The sequence below is a fragment of the Bicyclus anynana genome, chromosome 10 (genome assembly GCF_947172395.1).
Source record: "Bicyclus anynana chromosome 10, ilBicAnyn1.1, whole genome shotgun sequence".
NCBI lineage: Eukaryota > Metazoa > Arthropoda > Insecta > Lepidoptera > Nymphalidae > Bicyclus > Bicyclus anynana.
This window is the reverse complement of record NC_069092.1, coordinates 12,843,174-12,859,008: the sequence shown is the minus strand read 5'-3', so window position 1 is coordinate 12,859,008 and position 15,835 is coordinate 12,843,174. Positions and strand designations below refer to the sequence as shown.

General features: G+C 37.2%; 1 protein-coding gene across 1 annotated transcript in view; it reads right to left on the bottom strand.

Moving 5' to 3' along the window:
* The window catches only part of LOC112046928 (uncharacterized), a 115,347-nt gene that overhangs the window by 89,209 nt on the left and 10,303 nt on the right, over positions 1 to 15,835 (bottom strand). The window contains exon 2 of the mRNA XM_052883785.1: positions 243 to 389. Coding sequence (XP_052739745.1) covers positions 243 to 289 — 47 coding nt within the window. The 5' untranslated portion in view covers positions 290 to 389. The remainder of the gene's footprint in view (positions 1 to 242; positions 390 to 15,835) is intronic.

Here is a 15,835-nt window from a genome sequence, read left to right as displayed (position 1 = left end):
TAAAAGAAAAAAAGAAAAAAAGGAAAGACTGTATTAGAAGTGGGTACGACAATAGTCCAACGAGGCGGGGATCGAACCACCACCTCTCGGTGATGTTTACCGTTGCTCTATTGAGGCTCTACATTTTTAGATTTAAAGTTCTTCATCAATATTCGCACTGATTCCTTAGAATAGACACATTTGCATCTATCTAGTGTACGCTGCTGGTAACATAGATTGACAATTATGGAGTTTTGACTCACCAGTCGTTAACTTTCCGACGGCACGTGTTCCAACCCCGTCCGATCATCGTCCGCCACTCACTGACATGTACCACTAGTGTCACCTGCGCTCTGAGCCACACATATCCTCCGAGCCACTGCACTACACCACTGTACAGCGTGCGAGATCTGCAACAACAAAACAAGTACTTTAGAATATGTTATGGCTTCATCATCACCATCATCATGTCAGCCGATCAACGTCCATGGCATAGGCCTTTTATAGGGACTTCCAAACATCACGATACTGAGCCGCCTGCATCCAGCGAATACCTGTGACTCGCTTGATGTCGTCAGTCCACTTGGTGGGAGGTCGACCAACACTGCGCTTTCTTCAGGCCGCCATTCTAGCACCTTGGACCATTGTCTCTTCGAACTATGTGCCCGCCCATTGGCACTTTAGTTTCGCTACACGTTGAGCTATGTCGGTGACTTTGGTTCTTCTGCGGATCTCCTCATTTCTGATTCGATCACGCAGAGATACTCCTAGCATAGCTCATTTCATCGCCTGTTATGGCTTGTTGAGAGTTAAATATTCCTTCTTGTTTAGTGTTTTTCTTTTTATGAAGTGATAACTTCTTATGGAGTGTTCTTTTTTGTTCTTTACAAGATAGCATTATTACTTATTGTGATTGTAATCAGGGACTACAATCACAATAAGTGATGATGCAATCTAAGATCGAAGCGGGCTAGCTTGTTGGGAGGAGGATAAAAATTCACACCCCTTACGGTTTCTACACATCGTAATGCTTGTTAATACGTCTTAGTCGGTTGGTACCAACCAAACCAACCAAATAGCCACGGCCGATCAATTTCCTGTGTGGTCTGACCTCTGTTGACAACGTTTACGTTGTACTCAGTACACTTATCCTGAATCTCATGATAATCGGTTGATCAGTTAACGAATAGCTTCATAAAGAAAGAAGCAAACTCACATTATTATATTAGGCTGTATCAGTAATCGTGAAAGTCAATTCTAACGAAAAGGGAAACTCCTAAGCAGCCACGGCTAAGATAATAAATCTGTCATCGGCCTAGGCAAAGCACTACTAGGATGTCACGCCTAACCCGAATGGCTCTGATAGAAAGTGAAGATGAAGAAGCCTTCGAGTTAGGACACGCATAGTTAATTACGTGCGCTCTCTAAAGGATAAAGTTCAATGCGGTTTGATTATACGGAATTGATTAAACAACTTATTCCAATGTGATTTGTTGTTGTTTATGGTTGTTTGGTTTTCGTGTTTTACTGCTATTGAACGAGAGTAATAATGACTGAACGATAATAATGACCTCTAGTGTTTCGATAGTCATTTCAGACCATCTTTATCGAAAAGATTCGACCAATACCTTAAGAAACTTTCGCTTGGATGTTGAGTCAAGGGTCGGATACAGAAGTCAGTTCATCCTACTCTGGAGAGTAAGAGGAGATTCAATAACTATTGTAGGCTTTTGATTCCAATAAAAAGCCTCGCAAACGGAAAGGTGGATCTTTTTTATGCATTTTTTTTGTTAAGACATTAAAAAAATATAACGTTGTTAAAAATATAAATAGAAATGTAAATAAATAAATTATAGTAAATTAAATAATAAATTGCCCCACATATTTAACAAACAACTTGTAAGCCCTGTATTTTTTTTTACTTACTTTAATCAAAGTAAAGCTTTTATTTATTTACTAAAAACGAGCGGAAAAGGGTTATATTTTAGTAATAAAAATAACAATCACGTATTTCGTACAAGTTACAGACATTTATTACCTTGTACCTCAGAGTATATTGCGAAGGCACCTTGCAGTCAAAAATGTTGAAATGGCCCATTGTTTGCGACTTATGACGCTGCGCCTCGGGCCCTATTGTACGGTATTTTCTCGAAAGCCTTAAAATGATTTTGCGCATTAAAACTTTTTATATAAGGGCCGTATTAGGGGCCTTTCACACCTGACGTAATATCAGGCGTTGATTTAAGCAGGCTCATTTGATAGATTCAGTGTGTTTATCAAAACCTCTTTACCAGCTTTTATTCTACTTACTTTAGGAAAAATCATTAAGAAATAAAATCTGTAGGTGTATTTGTCACTACATAATACAAATCCCAAAACAATTGCTTTTTTACTTTTAAAGACGGACGCTCAGAGGCTGCGTTCCTGACAGGTGATCAATGTAACATGGGAGCGAGAGAAAAAAAACGAGGCAATTGTAATTGAGCAGGTTTGTCCCATTCGCACGACCATTCATAAACACAATCTCTGAGCGGTCGGACTTTAAAACGAGGTTTGTCTGTTTGTACTGACTCTAACACCGATCTCGAAGGCAGATTCTGCTGAGTAGGATGCCGAACAAAATGTTAAAAGTTGTTAATAAAAACGCAATCCTGGGCAGCTTTCGTTCGTAATCAACTTATTCGGCTCACTACTAAGCTCGAGGCTCCTCTCAGAATGAGAGGGGTTAGGCCAATAGTCCATCACGCTGGCCCAATGCGGATTGGCAGACTTCACACACACAGAGAATTAAAAAAATTCTCTGGTATGCAAGTTTCCTCACGATGATTTCCTTCATCGTTTGAGACACGTCATATTTAATTTGAAAATGCACACAACTGAAAAGTTGGAGGTGCATGCACCGGACCGGCTTTGAACCCACACCCTCCGGCATCGGAGGTAGAGGTCATATCCACTGGGCTATCACAGCACAACTTTAAGACATCTAATATCACACTTATGTGGACATTTCCTTACTGCATATTGCAAAGAACATATCCTTTTATACGTTTTGTGATATTTTACAAAAACATCCGGCCGTTTCTGTTCCCTTTTGTTTATTGAACGGCCCGCCGACTGATTTGCTTCACTAATAAGTGCTCAGTATTCAGCAGGACGTATATAAAAGCGAAAATATTGCACCCAAAAAGAGTAAATGCTCATGTTTATAAATAAAAATCTCGAGACTTCGCGTATCGGGGCACGTATGTGAAATGAGATGTTATTTTACACTTTCAGACCATTTTGCGTAATATCTTTGATACTTTTGTATACTATAAACTTTTACAAGATTATTTAACGCCTCGTCGGTCCAGTGGTTAGTCTATATTGCTTTGGATAACGAGATCCTGGGTTCGAATCCTTGGGCTGCGAAGTACTGAGCTTTTAGTCTAGGAAATTTTTAGAAAGAATTTTCCGCCCAGTTTTGAGAATTTAGTGGTGTTAAACCCCCATGTCTCGGAATGCATATCAAGAATTGCAATAGCGTAGTGATTCTAAGCTCTATATTTTTTGACGGCCTCAGTGGCGCAGTGGTATGTGCGCTGGATTTACAAGACGGTGGTCCTGAGTTCGTTCCCAGCCATTGAGGTTTTCTTTTCTTTCTTTCTTTTTTCTTCTGGCTAAAAGTTTGCTGTAGCATTATACCGAGTGGTAGCTTTCTAATTAGGTATATACATTTATATATAAGGATGTGTATAGTATAAATAAAAAGGAATGTGTAAAATACCTTATTATGAAATTAATACACGATAATGAATAGTTAGAAGTCCTTTTCCATCAAAAATCGCGTGGCTAAGACAACATGCGAGTAGGTAGGTAAAAGAACATTTAACACGAGTAGTATAAAGAAGTCCGTTTCTGTGTCGCATAGCATCCAACGTCACACTTACCGTTAAGGTGGCGGACCATCCTACGGTCATATATCGTCGCCGCCTCTCGCAATCGGCCGATCTTTTTACATTGCGCGATTAAATCGCCTTTAATATGCCTGTCTGATTTGGCAAAGCTCCGCCGACAAGCCCATCTATATACCAAATATCCATAATTTATTATGAATACGAAAGTGAGTTTGTTTATTATGCCAGACACTGACGATCAAGTCACATGCCTGCAGCGCTGACGACTTGACGTCCGATAAAACTGATCGTGTATTGGTCGCGATGTGCAAGACAAAGCCGATGGCAACCGACACACGATCAATTTTATCGGACGTCAAGCCATGTGCATTTAGTGCTGCAGGCATGTGAGATTACGCGTTCACGGCTAAAACATTAAACCGATTTTAATTCTTTATCCAATGAACATTATCAACAGGTATCATAGACTATTTATCACCGCGTTCCCATTATATTCATTGTTAACTGTATTGGTTCAGTTGTTCGCCTATGTTATTTTGGATTGTATGTTACGCGGTACAAACTCTGAGCATGGGCAATGAAAAAGCTTTTCTTGCTTCGATAGAGTCTAACACATCCATTAAGGAGCACTGGGCAACCCTTGTTCTGTGGTGGGTCATACAAATGGTTTTAGAAACCCTAGAAGGTATTGGAACCTATTGATCTAGCCCGCATCTGTTCTGGAATATCTACATCGTGTCTTTTTAATTTTTCTTCATAGACGTGTTCTTTGCAGTAATCTTCTATTTTTTCTTAAAGAATATTTGCCATATCTTTTTAAATATAACAAACATTCCCGATCCTCTCCAACTAGTCGGGAAAGAGTTAGGAGTAGGTACGACAATAGTCCAACAGTGCGGGAATCAAACCACCATCCCTCGGTGATGAGTCCGACCGCGATAACTTTGAGCTATTGAAACTCAATCAATTACCCACCTATGGGTATAGGTACAAAAAATGAGATAAGCATCGAGTTTCTTTCTATCTTCGAGGTAAATGTGAAAGAATCGGAATCTATTAGTCATGTTATGTTCAGGAAAAGTGATAATATCATGAGCTTTCTACACAACGTCGTTATCGTGGTCGTATCGTAGTCGTGAGATGTAAACCGGCGTACGCTTCCAGCAATACAACGGATTGCGTACGGTTCACATTTTCGCTTTTACGTTCGCTATGTAGACTCGCGCTGAATTAGTTTTTGCAACAGCAGTATAAGAAAATAGCGAAATTTCAAAAATACTAATTTGTGTCAAGTATAGCACATTCCAAACTATCTAAACCAAAAATTAACAAATAAACCAAAATTATATAATGATTTATTTTTTTTGCTATCATCCGCGAAAATTCGGCGAACCCATGCGACAACGTCACCCAGGTCCGACAAAATACTCTCTACGTACGTTTCACCCCGAAACCGGAGCATCCTCAGGAGATATTGACTCTACAACGTGCAATTGCAAAGATTCTTTGCAATTACACGTTGTAGAGAATAAAATAGAGAGTATTTTGTCGGACCTGGGTGACGTTGTCGCATGGGTTCGCCGAATTTTCGCGGATGATAGCAAAATAAATAAATCATTATATAATCATGATGAACTTCCGCAAAGTAACGCCTGCTTCTATCCAATATTCAAAATAAACCAAAAATTAACAAATAAACTGCAGAAATGACAAAAGTAACAAAAAACAATACCTACTTTATGGTGAAAGAGTAAGGGTTTTCAGGATTTTCAGGATTTACTGTCTCTTGAGCCCCCCAAATAGGCCTCTAAGACACGTTACGCCACTGCTTAGGAGCCTTATTCAGAGTTGACAACGGCAAAAGCTTGGTTGAATAAATAAAAGCTATGGTTTCCGCTAATAAAATATGTAATAGAACAGCGTAGTCAATAATAAACAGTCATTTTGTTAGCAATAGCTACTCCACTGCGATTTGAATTGAATAAAACAATTTGAATTCATAACACAATAAATACCACAAGTGTCTATAAACTGTACTAATAACTGATGGACCTAGTTACACGGTTATAATGCCACCATTGTTACATTCAATATTGTTACATATTACAATTGTAATAAGGTATATTTTACTAATAAAACTACAGTAGAATTTGCTTACTGTCTAAATAAATTGTTCCATAAAGATGATTGCTACTTTACCCAGTCTGATCAATTGTAATGGTAGAACAATTTTCTTCATATTATTTTACACTTTGAGCCGACATTACGATCGATTTCGGACATAATCTGTAATATACTATAAGGTATTACCAGATAGGTAATATGTAAGAGATCAGGTTTATACGCATTTCAATTTCCCTTCGAAATAGGTGGGTATTACTAATATTACAAAGAGTAAAGTTTGTGGTATTGTAGGGGTATCTATGGATCTACTGAATCGATTTTGACAATTCTTCTACCACTAGAAAGCCACGTTATTTGTGAGTGTCACAGGCTATATATTATCCCCGTATTCTCACGGGAACGGGAACTACGCGGGTAAAACAGCGGGGCTCTTTCTAAAGTTCTTTTAGGTATGCGGTTCACACAGTAGAGTGGCAGACATCATCACGTAATGCAAAGGCATCAAATCATGTGCCAGTCTAAAAAGAAGGATATTAATAAGATATTTGATTAAAATACTCACTACAATTTTTGTTTTTTAATGTTTACGAAAAAGCGTTATACATGCAAAATCTGAAAATATCAGAATAACATAGAGCAGGACAACCTCCACTCCTCCGTTTATTCTATGAATCTATCCATGAATTATAGTCACTATACTGAGTGAATGAAGTTCTTGAATATAAGTTCGTCTCACGCCGTCGTTATAAATAAATTGTGTACAATCTGAAGGAATCACGAGTTGAGCCGTACTACGTTATATCAAAGCAGAAAGAAGAAAGGAAATGTCTAATGTCCTAGATACGCCAATGCGTAAAAGCTACATAATTCTTAAAAGATACGAGCTTGCAGCACAGTTGGGATCATACGAGTAGTCCTACCGATTTAAAGTAATAAATTCGTTCGTTCGTCATCAACCCATATTCGGCTCACTGCTGAGCTCGAGTCTCCTCTCAGAATGAGAGCGGTTAGGCCAATAGTCCACCACGCTGGCCCAATGCGAATTGGCAGACTTCACACATGCAGAGAATTAAGATAATTCTCTGGTATGCAGGTTTCCTCACGATGTTTTCCTTCACCGTTTGAGACACGTGATATTGAATTTATTAAAATGCACACAACTGAAAAGTTGGAGGTGCATGCACCGGACCGGATTCGAACCCACACCCTCTGGAATCGGAGGCAGAGGTCATATCCACTGGACTATCACGGCTCTAATAAATTCACGGATAGAAATTCCACTTCACATAAGCATAATCACGGAATATACATAATAGTAATGGCAAAGAGCATCGTATCGCAAATCAACGTTGGACCTCGGACGTCCAACCTCGAATTTCTAATAAATTTCGCCTATTTCCAACTTATAATTGGACACGGTTTCTGCCGAGTTAGGTTCGCATACCTTATGATAGCATCTTCCCACATCTCGTTCGTACTGAGATTTCTACGTCGCTAGACAACTGACAACTTCCTTGTGAACCTTTTAGCGAGTTTAACCAAATTTTGTGTGCATTTCTAAAGTCCAAGTCTATTCATGCTTTACTAACGGATTCCTGCTACTTCGTCCGCATGGTAAACAATGTTTATTTTTACTTACAAACGTTCCTCTTTGAATCTGTTTATGAATAGCTGACGCCGCGCGGTTTTACCCGCGTGATTCCCGTTCCTGTAGAAATACAGGGATAATATATAGCCTATAGCCTTCCTCGATAAATGAGCTATCTAACACTGAAATAATTTTTCAAATCGGACCAGTAGTTCCAGAAATTAGCACGTTCAAGCAAACAAACAAACTCTTCAGCTTTATATTATTAGTACAGAAGAATACCGCATCAAAATCCTAAGCGTACAGACGGCGAGAAGCAACTTTGATATAAACTATGTTGAGAATTTATTCAACAACAACTCGGTTAAATTAATTGTAATAGCATCCTAGCAGCACAATAGGTAATGTGGTATACTAATACTCAACATAGATTATAGTCTATCTATCAGAAATGAGGAGATCTGCAGAAGAACCAAAGTCACCGACATATCTCAACGAATCGCTAAGCTGAAGTGACAATGGGCGGGGCATATAGTTCAAAAATCCGATGGAAGTTGGGGTCCTAAGGTGCTGGAATGGCAACCCTGTGCTAGAAAGCGCAGTGTTGGTCGACCCCTAACCAGGTGGAATGACGATATTTAGCGAGTCGCTGGGATTCGCTGGATGCAGGCGGCTCAGGATCGTGATGTTTGGAAGTCGCTACAAAAAGGCCTATGTCCTGCAGTGGACTACCATCGACTGATATGATGATGACAATGTATTGATAAGTTCGAAGGCGGAGCCAAGCCAAATATACAGTGACATTGTGTTTCTCAAAGGACAGTCTGAAATTCTCTACTATATAAAAATAAGTCAGGTTTTCCTTCCTGACGCTATAACTCCAGAACGCATGAACCGATTTCCACGGTTTTGCATTCGTTGGAAAGGTCTCGGGCTCCGTGAGGTTTATAGGAAAGAAAATTCAGGAAAAATTTCAAAAGAAAATCTTTTTTCACATACGGCGACATCTCTGATACATGTAAGTACATGTACTACAAACCAATATTATAGGGGTAGGGTAGGGGTAGTTGAAAGTTTAAAACGAGTTTCACGCGAACGAAGTCGCGGGCGTCCGCTAGTATTACAATGTAAACTGTTTAATACGACACTATCGGATTAAGAGAAATTAGATTTCAAAGGAATGTTAAATATACAGGCTAATGAAATACGCGGTGAAATCCTCACATTAAACGCAATTCTAGCCAGCATATCAACACAGACACTTGAACTACAACCTCAGTTCACATCCAAGGTTGCCGTTGTTCGGCACATATTCCGCAGCATAGAAGTACAATCTTCCCAGCGAGCGATGTAACTTGTAGTTCCCTCAGTTTTTTGTCGCGATTAAATCACATTAGCGACTTTTTGTTTTGCGACTTTTGTGTTTCAGTCTTGGTCCATTGGCGATTTATCGTATATTTGTTTCAGGTTTCTACTTTTTCAACTAAATAAATAAATGTTTATTTTTTTATAACTTACCAACTAAATTTAAAGTATAGTCAGTAAATTTATCTACCGGTTACTTTATAGAATTCTTTAAAGATATCTTAACCGATTCTTTCTGATACGAATGGCAATAGGTAATAATGCGATTAAAGTTCAAAGTAGAAGTAGTAACAAGTCATAATAAATAGATGTCTAATAGAAATCTTGCCCACACTTATATTGTCTTTACAATTAAGTTTTAAAACCTAACTAAATGAGTTACCAGGAAATGAAAATGTCTGAGCGTCGAAACGAGATAATGTACCACGCAATTTGTAGGACATTGTGGCTGTTAAGTTCTATAAATATTAATTAGACAACAGTGAAAAAAACATCTGGTTATTACCAAACAAGTTTTGGTAAACTACCCTCTTCCCAACTTGTGTCAATAACGAGGTTATGAAAAGATATGAAGTTACATGCCCCATGCCGAACCCCAATCATATATTTTTACCAATTTTTGTTAATTTTTTTATTTTGTAGCACTCGTATTATCGATTGTGAAAAAATCACTCGTGCCTCATTACATGACAGCGACATAAATAACTATTATTATTTATTTATTTGATTCTATACAATTAATTGCAAAAGTTAAGGCTACAAATTACCTAAACACGTACAACATTTTGTCTAGCGACTTGTCGGTAATGTGGTAACTATTAAGTCGCATGCCATGCCGTTCGTCCAGATTTCCCACGATCTATAACATCGTTTTCAAGACGTCCGGACGTGTCCAGAGATGATGTTTTTCCAATCAGATAGCATCCTTTGGTGCTACTTATATACGGCTAGTTTTTGTAATCATTTGTTGCAGGTATTGTATAAACGTTCGATAAGAAAGCGAGTACTTACGTAATAACAACCCTTATATTTCAAAGACAATATATTTTTTAATTCGTTCTTCGTGGGATAAATTCCTAATTCACAAGTTATTTTAGGCTTTGATCTACACGAAAGTGCACTGCACTTAAATATACAAGTCAAACAATTTGAAATGTACATATCTCTAAATGCATATACTTAAAACCTAATGTATTAGAGATAGTAGAACCCAGATAGATGTAGGTTGGAACAACCTCACAGTTCGCTATTTTGTCAATATCTGGTCTGTTCTGATTGGCGCGGTCCACAATCATTATTTTGGTCTTCTCTCTGTTAATGGCAAGTCCAAATTCAAGGCTAATTACTTCTAGACGGGTCAGCAGGTCTTCTATATCCTCTTTAGTTTGTGCAAAAAGCGTAGTATCGTCTGCATACCAAAAAACAAAAGAGCAAAAGATCCAGAGGCCGATCTCCAACCCGCTGGACGGATTTGGTTAAGGCTGCTACACAATCATCTTTGGCGGAGTGTACTCAAAATGCAGCCAATCGCCAAAAGTGGCGGAGCATTGCACAGAAGGCGCCGCTCATCGCTGCAACCACGACCACTCTGCCAAGAGTGCACGATTAAGAAAACCTAATAAACCTATTACGATAACGAAAAATTAAAAAAAAATACCAATCATGTTACATTTTAGTCTAAAGATCATATAATATTCTAAGCTACCGCTTATATTCCACGAATCACCATCGTTCTCAGCAGATTCTAGATAATTTAAAGGATTTGTCAAGACTTAATATATTACACACGCTTCAACTCTATGAGGTCCAATAAATAAGCTAGAAACTTATTTACGACTTTGTTAATCAATGCAGTATTAATTAAGTTAGTAAAAATAGTTAAATTAACGTAATTGTCAAGTATAGATCAACTTTCAAGGCTTAAAAACGTCAACATTTTAAAATTTAAACTATAGTGAGTGTTAGTTATTCATATTAAATTAATATAAAACAAGGCTGAAACGAACGTGATACGTGATTATTTCCCGAATATTTTCGAAATTCCAGGTTTTAGAACGTTTACGGCAAGAGCTTTAGCCGTATTTCATAAAAAATTAACGTCAACATTATTTATTTTTAGTGAAATAGAGTTAAATGGAATGGTACATTTAATAGTTGAAGTGTCAAATTTAGATCAACTTTCAATGCGTTACATCTCCAACATCCTACTAGTTTTATAAACGCGAAAGTTTGTATGTATGTTTGTATGGATGTTTGTTTGGAAATTTGTTACTCTTTAACGCCACAGCTATTGAACCGATTTGGAATGGAAATAAATTAACACATAGGCTACTTTTCATCCCAGAAAAATCCATGGTTTTCGATGGATTTGTATAAAACAATTTCACGCGGACGTAGTCGCGGGCGTCCGCTAGTTATTATATATTTTCAGTGGAATAGATTTTGTTTTAAATTAATTACTTTAGACGCAGTGTAAATCTCTATAATTGATGTGACTCGCTCTAAATAGCTCACTCTATCTCGTCAACTAAATCAAACTGGGACATCAATCTAAGTTACTTTTGTGTCCGATTTAATGATCATACGTTTTTTAGATCCAAAATCTGGCTATTGTCTTGATTCTATTGACCTTTAAGAAACTAATGGAGCGTTTAATGAATGTAGTTTACTATGAATTATGCCTATAATTTTAGTAAGCTATATAGGTATAATTTTATTTAATATAGAATAACAAAATCCATAATTTTGATTATAGAATTAAATTTAAACAATCATATTAATAAATAAATTAATCCAGATCAGGTTGAAATTCGGATCAGACTGATCCAGGTTTATAAAAACAACATAACATTTATTATGTATTTCTTCTACATGGTAGCAGGAGTCTTGTAATATATTTATCGCGACAACAATATTTAATTAAATATTCACTATAATTATTTTTACAGAGGATGATGATTTTAACTATGGATGATAAATAAAAATTTATTTATATATAACTTGAACTATTTAGAGTATTTTTTCAGTTATGTAGATAACTCAATCATTGATACTTAAAATGAGTACAGAATACCACAATAACTTTACTTTTAACTACTTGACGCCTCACGTTTACACCCGCGCAGTTCCCGTTTGTATGTGAATGTGTCGACAAAATTTACCGTGTGTTACTCGCTGATAATGTAGCATTCCATTGCTGAAAGAATTTTCAAAATCGGTTGTGCGGTTTAACCGTGAAAATGTTACAAACAAACAGCACACTTTCGTATTAGTAATATAAGTAGATATGAATATATTTTACAGGCATTTAAACTTTATACTATAAAACAAATAAAGCAGGATGGAACGTGTAAAAACAGTAAAATCCAATGTAAATAGATTCAATTGCCTGCTAAATGCTTCAACGTAAGTCCATATACGTAAAGTTGATGAACAGTGGCCTGTCCGGCACGTCAACTTTAAGAAAGATGGTGGTATTAGATAAATAGACGACAGCTTGTTGTAAGCGCCATATAGTTGTGAGACAAATTATGCGACAGTCTTATTGGAGTTAGAGTCTGCAATAGCTAGACATGCCTTTAGCCAAGTGGCACGTTGATTCTCTTTCTACGATCGCAAACGCTTCGAAAAATAAAAAAAATATGGAAATTACATTTGCTATCGACAGGCCTTATAAGCACAGAGTCACACAGCGGGCGATTGAACGAGCTATGTTAGGAGTATCTCTGCGTGATCGAATCAGAAATGAGGAGATCTGCAGAAGAACCAATGTCACTGACATAGCTCAACGAGTTACGAAGCCTAGTGGCAATGGGCGGGGCACATAGTTCGAAGAGCCGATGTACGTTGGGGTCCCAAAGTGCTGGAATGGTTGGTCGACCCTCCACCAGGTGGACTGAAGACATCAAGCGAGTCGCAATGATTCGCTGGATGCAGGTGGCTCAGTATCGTGATGTTTGAAAATCCCTACAAAAGGCCTATGTCCTGCAGTGGACGGCTGATATGATGATGATGATCATGATCGACAGGTCACGTGACCAAGTTATCGCTCGGATCTGTCATTCCCATACATTTTTCTACTTTTCTAAGCGTTAGCGTTTGTAGAAAGGCGTAGACGTACCACTTGGCTACAGGCACTCATTTTATGAAGAGTTTGTTAACCGACCGACTTCAAAAATAGGAGGTTATCGATTCGACGAATATGTTTTTGTTTGATATTCGTTAACTCATAACTTTGTCATTTATTAACTAATTTATTTGCCTATACTGTGGCGTTTACGGATGGCGGATACGGAGGAATCATGCCATCAATCATACCGTTAAATATAAAACTTTGAGGGTCCTTAGCGAATGGTTGCCACTAATCTAAGATTCTGGCGACTGCAGACACCAGTTCCTTATCCCGAAGAAAGTATTAAAACGATGATTTTATCAACTTAAAATTAAAAAAAAAACGTTGATTGATTGCAGCTACGTTACGCATTGTGAAAGATCTATTTACCCAGAAATTATCCTAATTTTGTTATTTTATACAATGTATGTGTCTTACAAACTCTGTAATAGTAGCACAGATAAAGAATATGTATAGTGTGTTTACTGATGTAAGTATACTTATTTTCCGCCGCAACACCAAAGAAAATGAGAAACGATTCAACCTGATGAGCTTATTGTTTGCGTTCAGTGGCTCAAGTTTTTATTGTCAAATATTTTCATTTGTTCCACTTACGGTTGGGACTCGGAACACCAAATTTATACCAAATTAGACAATTCGTTCCCTTTGAGTGATTTTAATAACTGTTTTATTTCGACGTCGCCACAGACTATGGGAAAGACAGACGGAACATTTTAAAATAACTGCGTATAGAAACTCGTATATGCCTGTATTTAGTAACTCCGTTAGTACTCGTATAATTAAAATTAAGTTAGGTAATCGCATTTTTATTGCTTTATGTTTTTTTTATTCAACATAAACAGAACTGCAGAAGAATGTATGTAGTTAAAAGTTAAAGGCATAGTGTTCATAATATAATATTTTGTTACATACTATGTTTATAAGTTTGTAGACACTCTAACATATGTAGAGTTCTTGGAGATCTCTTCTATTTTATTTATAAGTATATATTATAATTTTTAAAGTTTAAATGTATTGCAAAATATCTTTTATATATATATATAAAAGAAGATACGTGCATTTAATTGTAGAGTCAGTATTATGCAGTGTTTAGGTTAGATATTTTATGCATTCTTGAGTCTCTCTTATACTCCAAGTTGAAATACTTGAGTATAACTTCATTTATTACGAGCATAATTAATTAATAATAAATTAATCGCATAACTTGCAAGATGTATAAACACAAACAAAATTTTAATTTTACGTATCCTAAAATAGGTCTCACTGTTGAAATACTATTTTAAATTCACCTTTAACGAATACTATTTATTAAGGCCCGTATTCCATCTACCGTTTTCTTATAATCTGTGATAGTTACAACCAGCAAATAATACTTCTGTGAACTTGTTCTGACGGCCGTTTTGACGAAGTCCGATTGTTCGTGCCGGTCGGATTAATTTTGGTGACAATCATTTTAAAATTGACTTAGATTGTATCCACCAAATCCACCAGCTAAAATGCATATAATTGGCATCTTTTTGACTTATCTGTCTCTATTTAGTTTCTCTGGCGTCTGCTAGTATCACACTAATATTATAAAGGCGAAAGTTTGCGTGTAAGTGTGTATTTTTGTTCCTCCTTTACTCTGCAGCTACTGAACCGATTTGGCTGAAATGGAAATAGACTTTACTCTCCTCTGCCTTCGATTAAGGAGGGTGTGGATTCGAATCCGGTCCGGGGCATGCACCTCCAACTTTTCAGTTGTGTGCATTTTAAGATATTAAATATCACATGTCTCAAACGGTGAAAACATCGTGAGGAAACCTGCATACCAGAGAATTCTCTGCGTGTGTGAAATCTGCCAATCCGCATTGGGCCAGCGTGGTGGACTATTGACCTAACCCCTCCCATTCTGAGAGGAGACTCGAGCCCAGCAGTGAGCCGAATATGGGTTGATGAGGAGGAGATTTTACTCTGGATTAACACATAGGCTTCTTTTTCATCGACGGACGAAGTTGCGGGCGTCAGCTAGTATTATACGGGGATATACTATAACCTTTGTTACTTGGTGAAAACGTAGCTTTCTATTCGTAAAGTATTTTTCAAAACCGGTTTAGTAAATCCAGATATTTCCTCCAACAACCTCACAAACTCAAATACTTTACCTCTAATATTAGTAAGTATAGATGTGTTGGTTACGAACTACTTCCTTTAACCACATTTAATGAAACCATTAACTCATCATTGTCTTACATTCGTTTTGGAAAAGCAAATCGTGAAGAGCGCCTTCAACAGTTATATTTAACTTATAACTAAGCGATGTTGTGTGTGAGTGATTACGTTAGGCCTCTCGAAGAAGGGGCGATTTTAGAAAATAATCATTAAAGATCCAATATATATTCATACATATAATGATGCTCGCGGCTCCAGATCGTTTATATGGAAGTTTGTCCAAGAGGCCTATGTCCAGCAGTGGACGTCCATCGCCATGATAATGATGAAGATGATGATGATGATGATGATAGTGGGTTACTCCGCATATATATTAGGATTTTTCTATAAATAATAGGGTTGCTAAATTTTTTTAAAAAATATAGTATTTTTCTATCGTAGAGCTAATTTATACAAACCAACTTTACTGACTTTTTAAAATACTGAATTCAGCAAAGAGGTTCTGTTTTCGACCTCTACCCTGTATACTATATACTGTGTACCTATATGCGTGTTTGTGTCTCGATTATCCGAAACAGTTGGTAATTTTAATGGGATTTT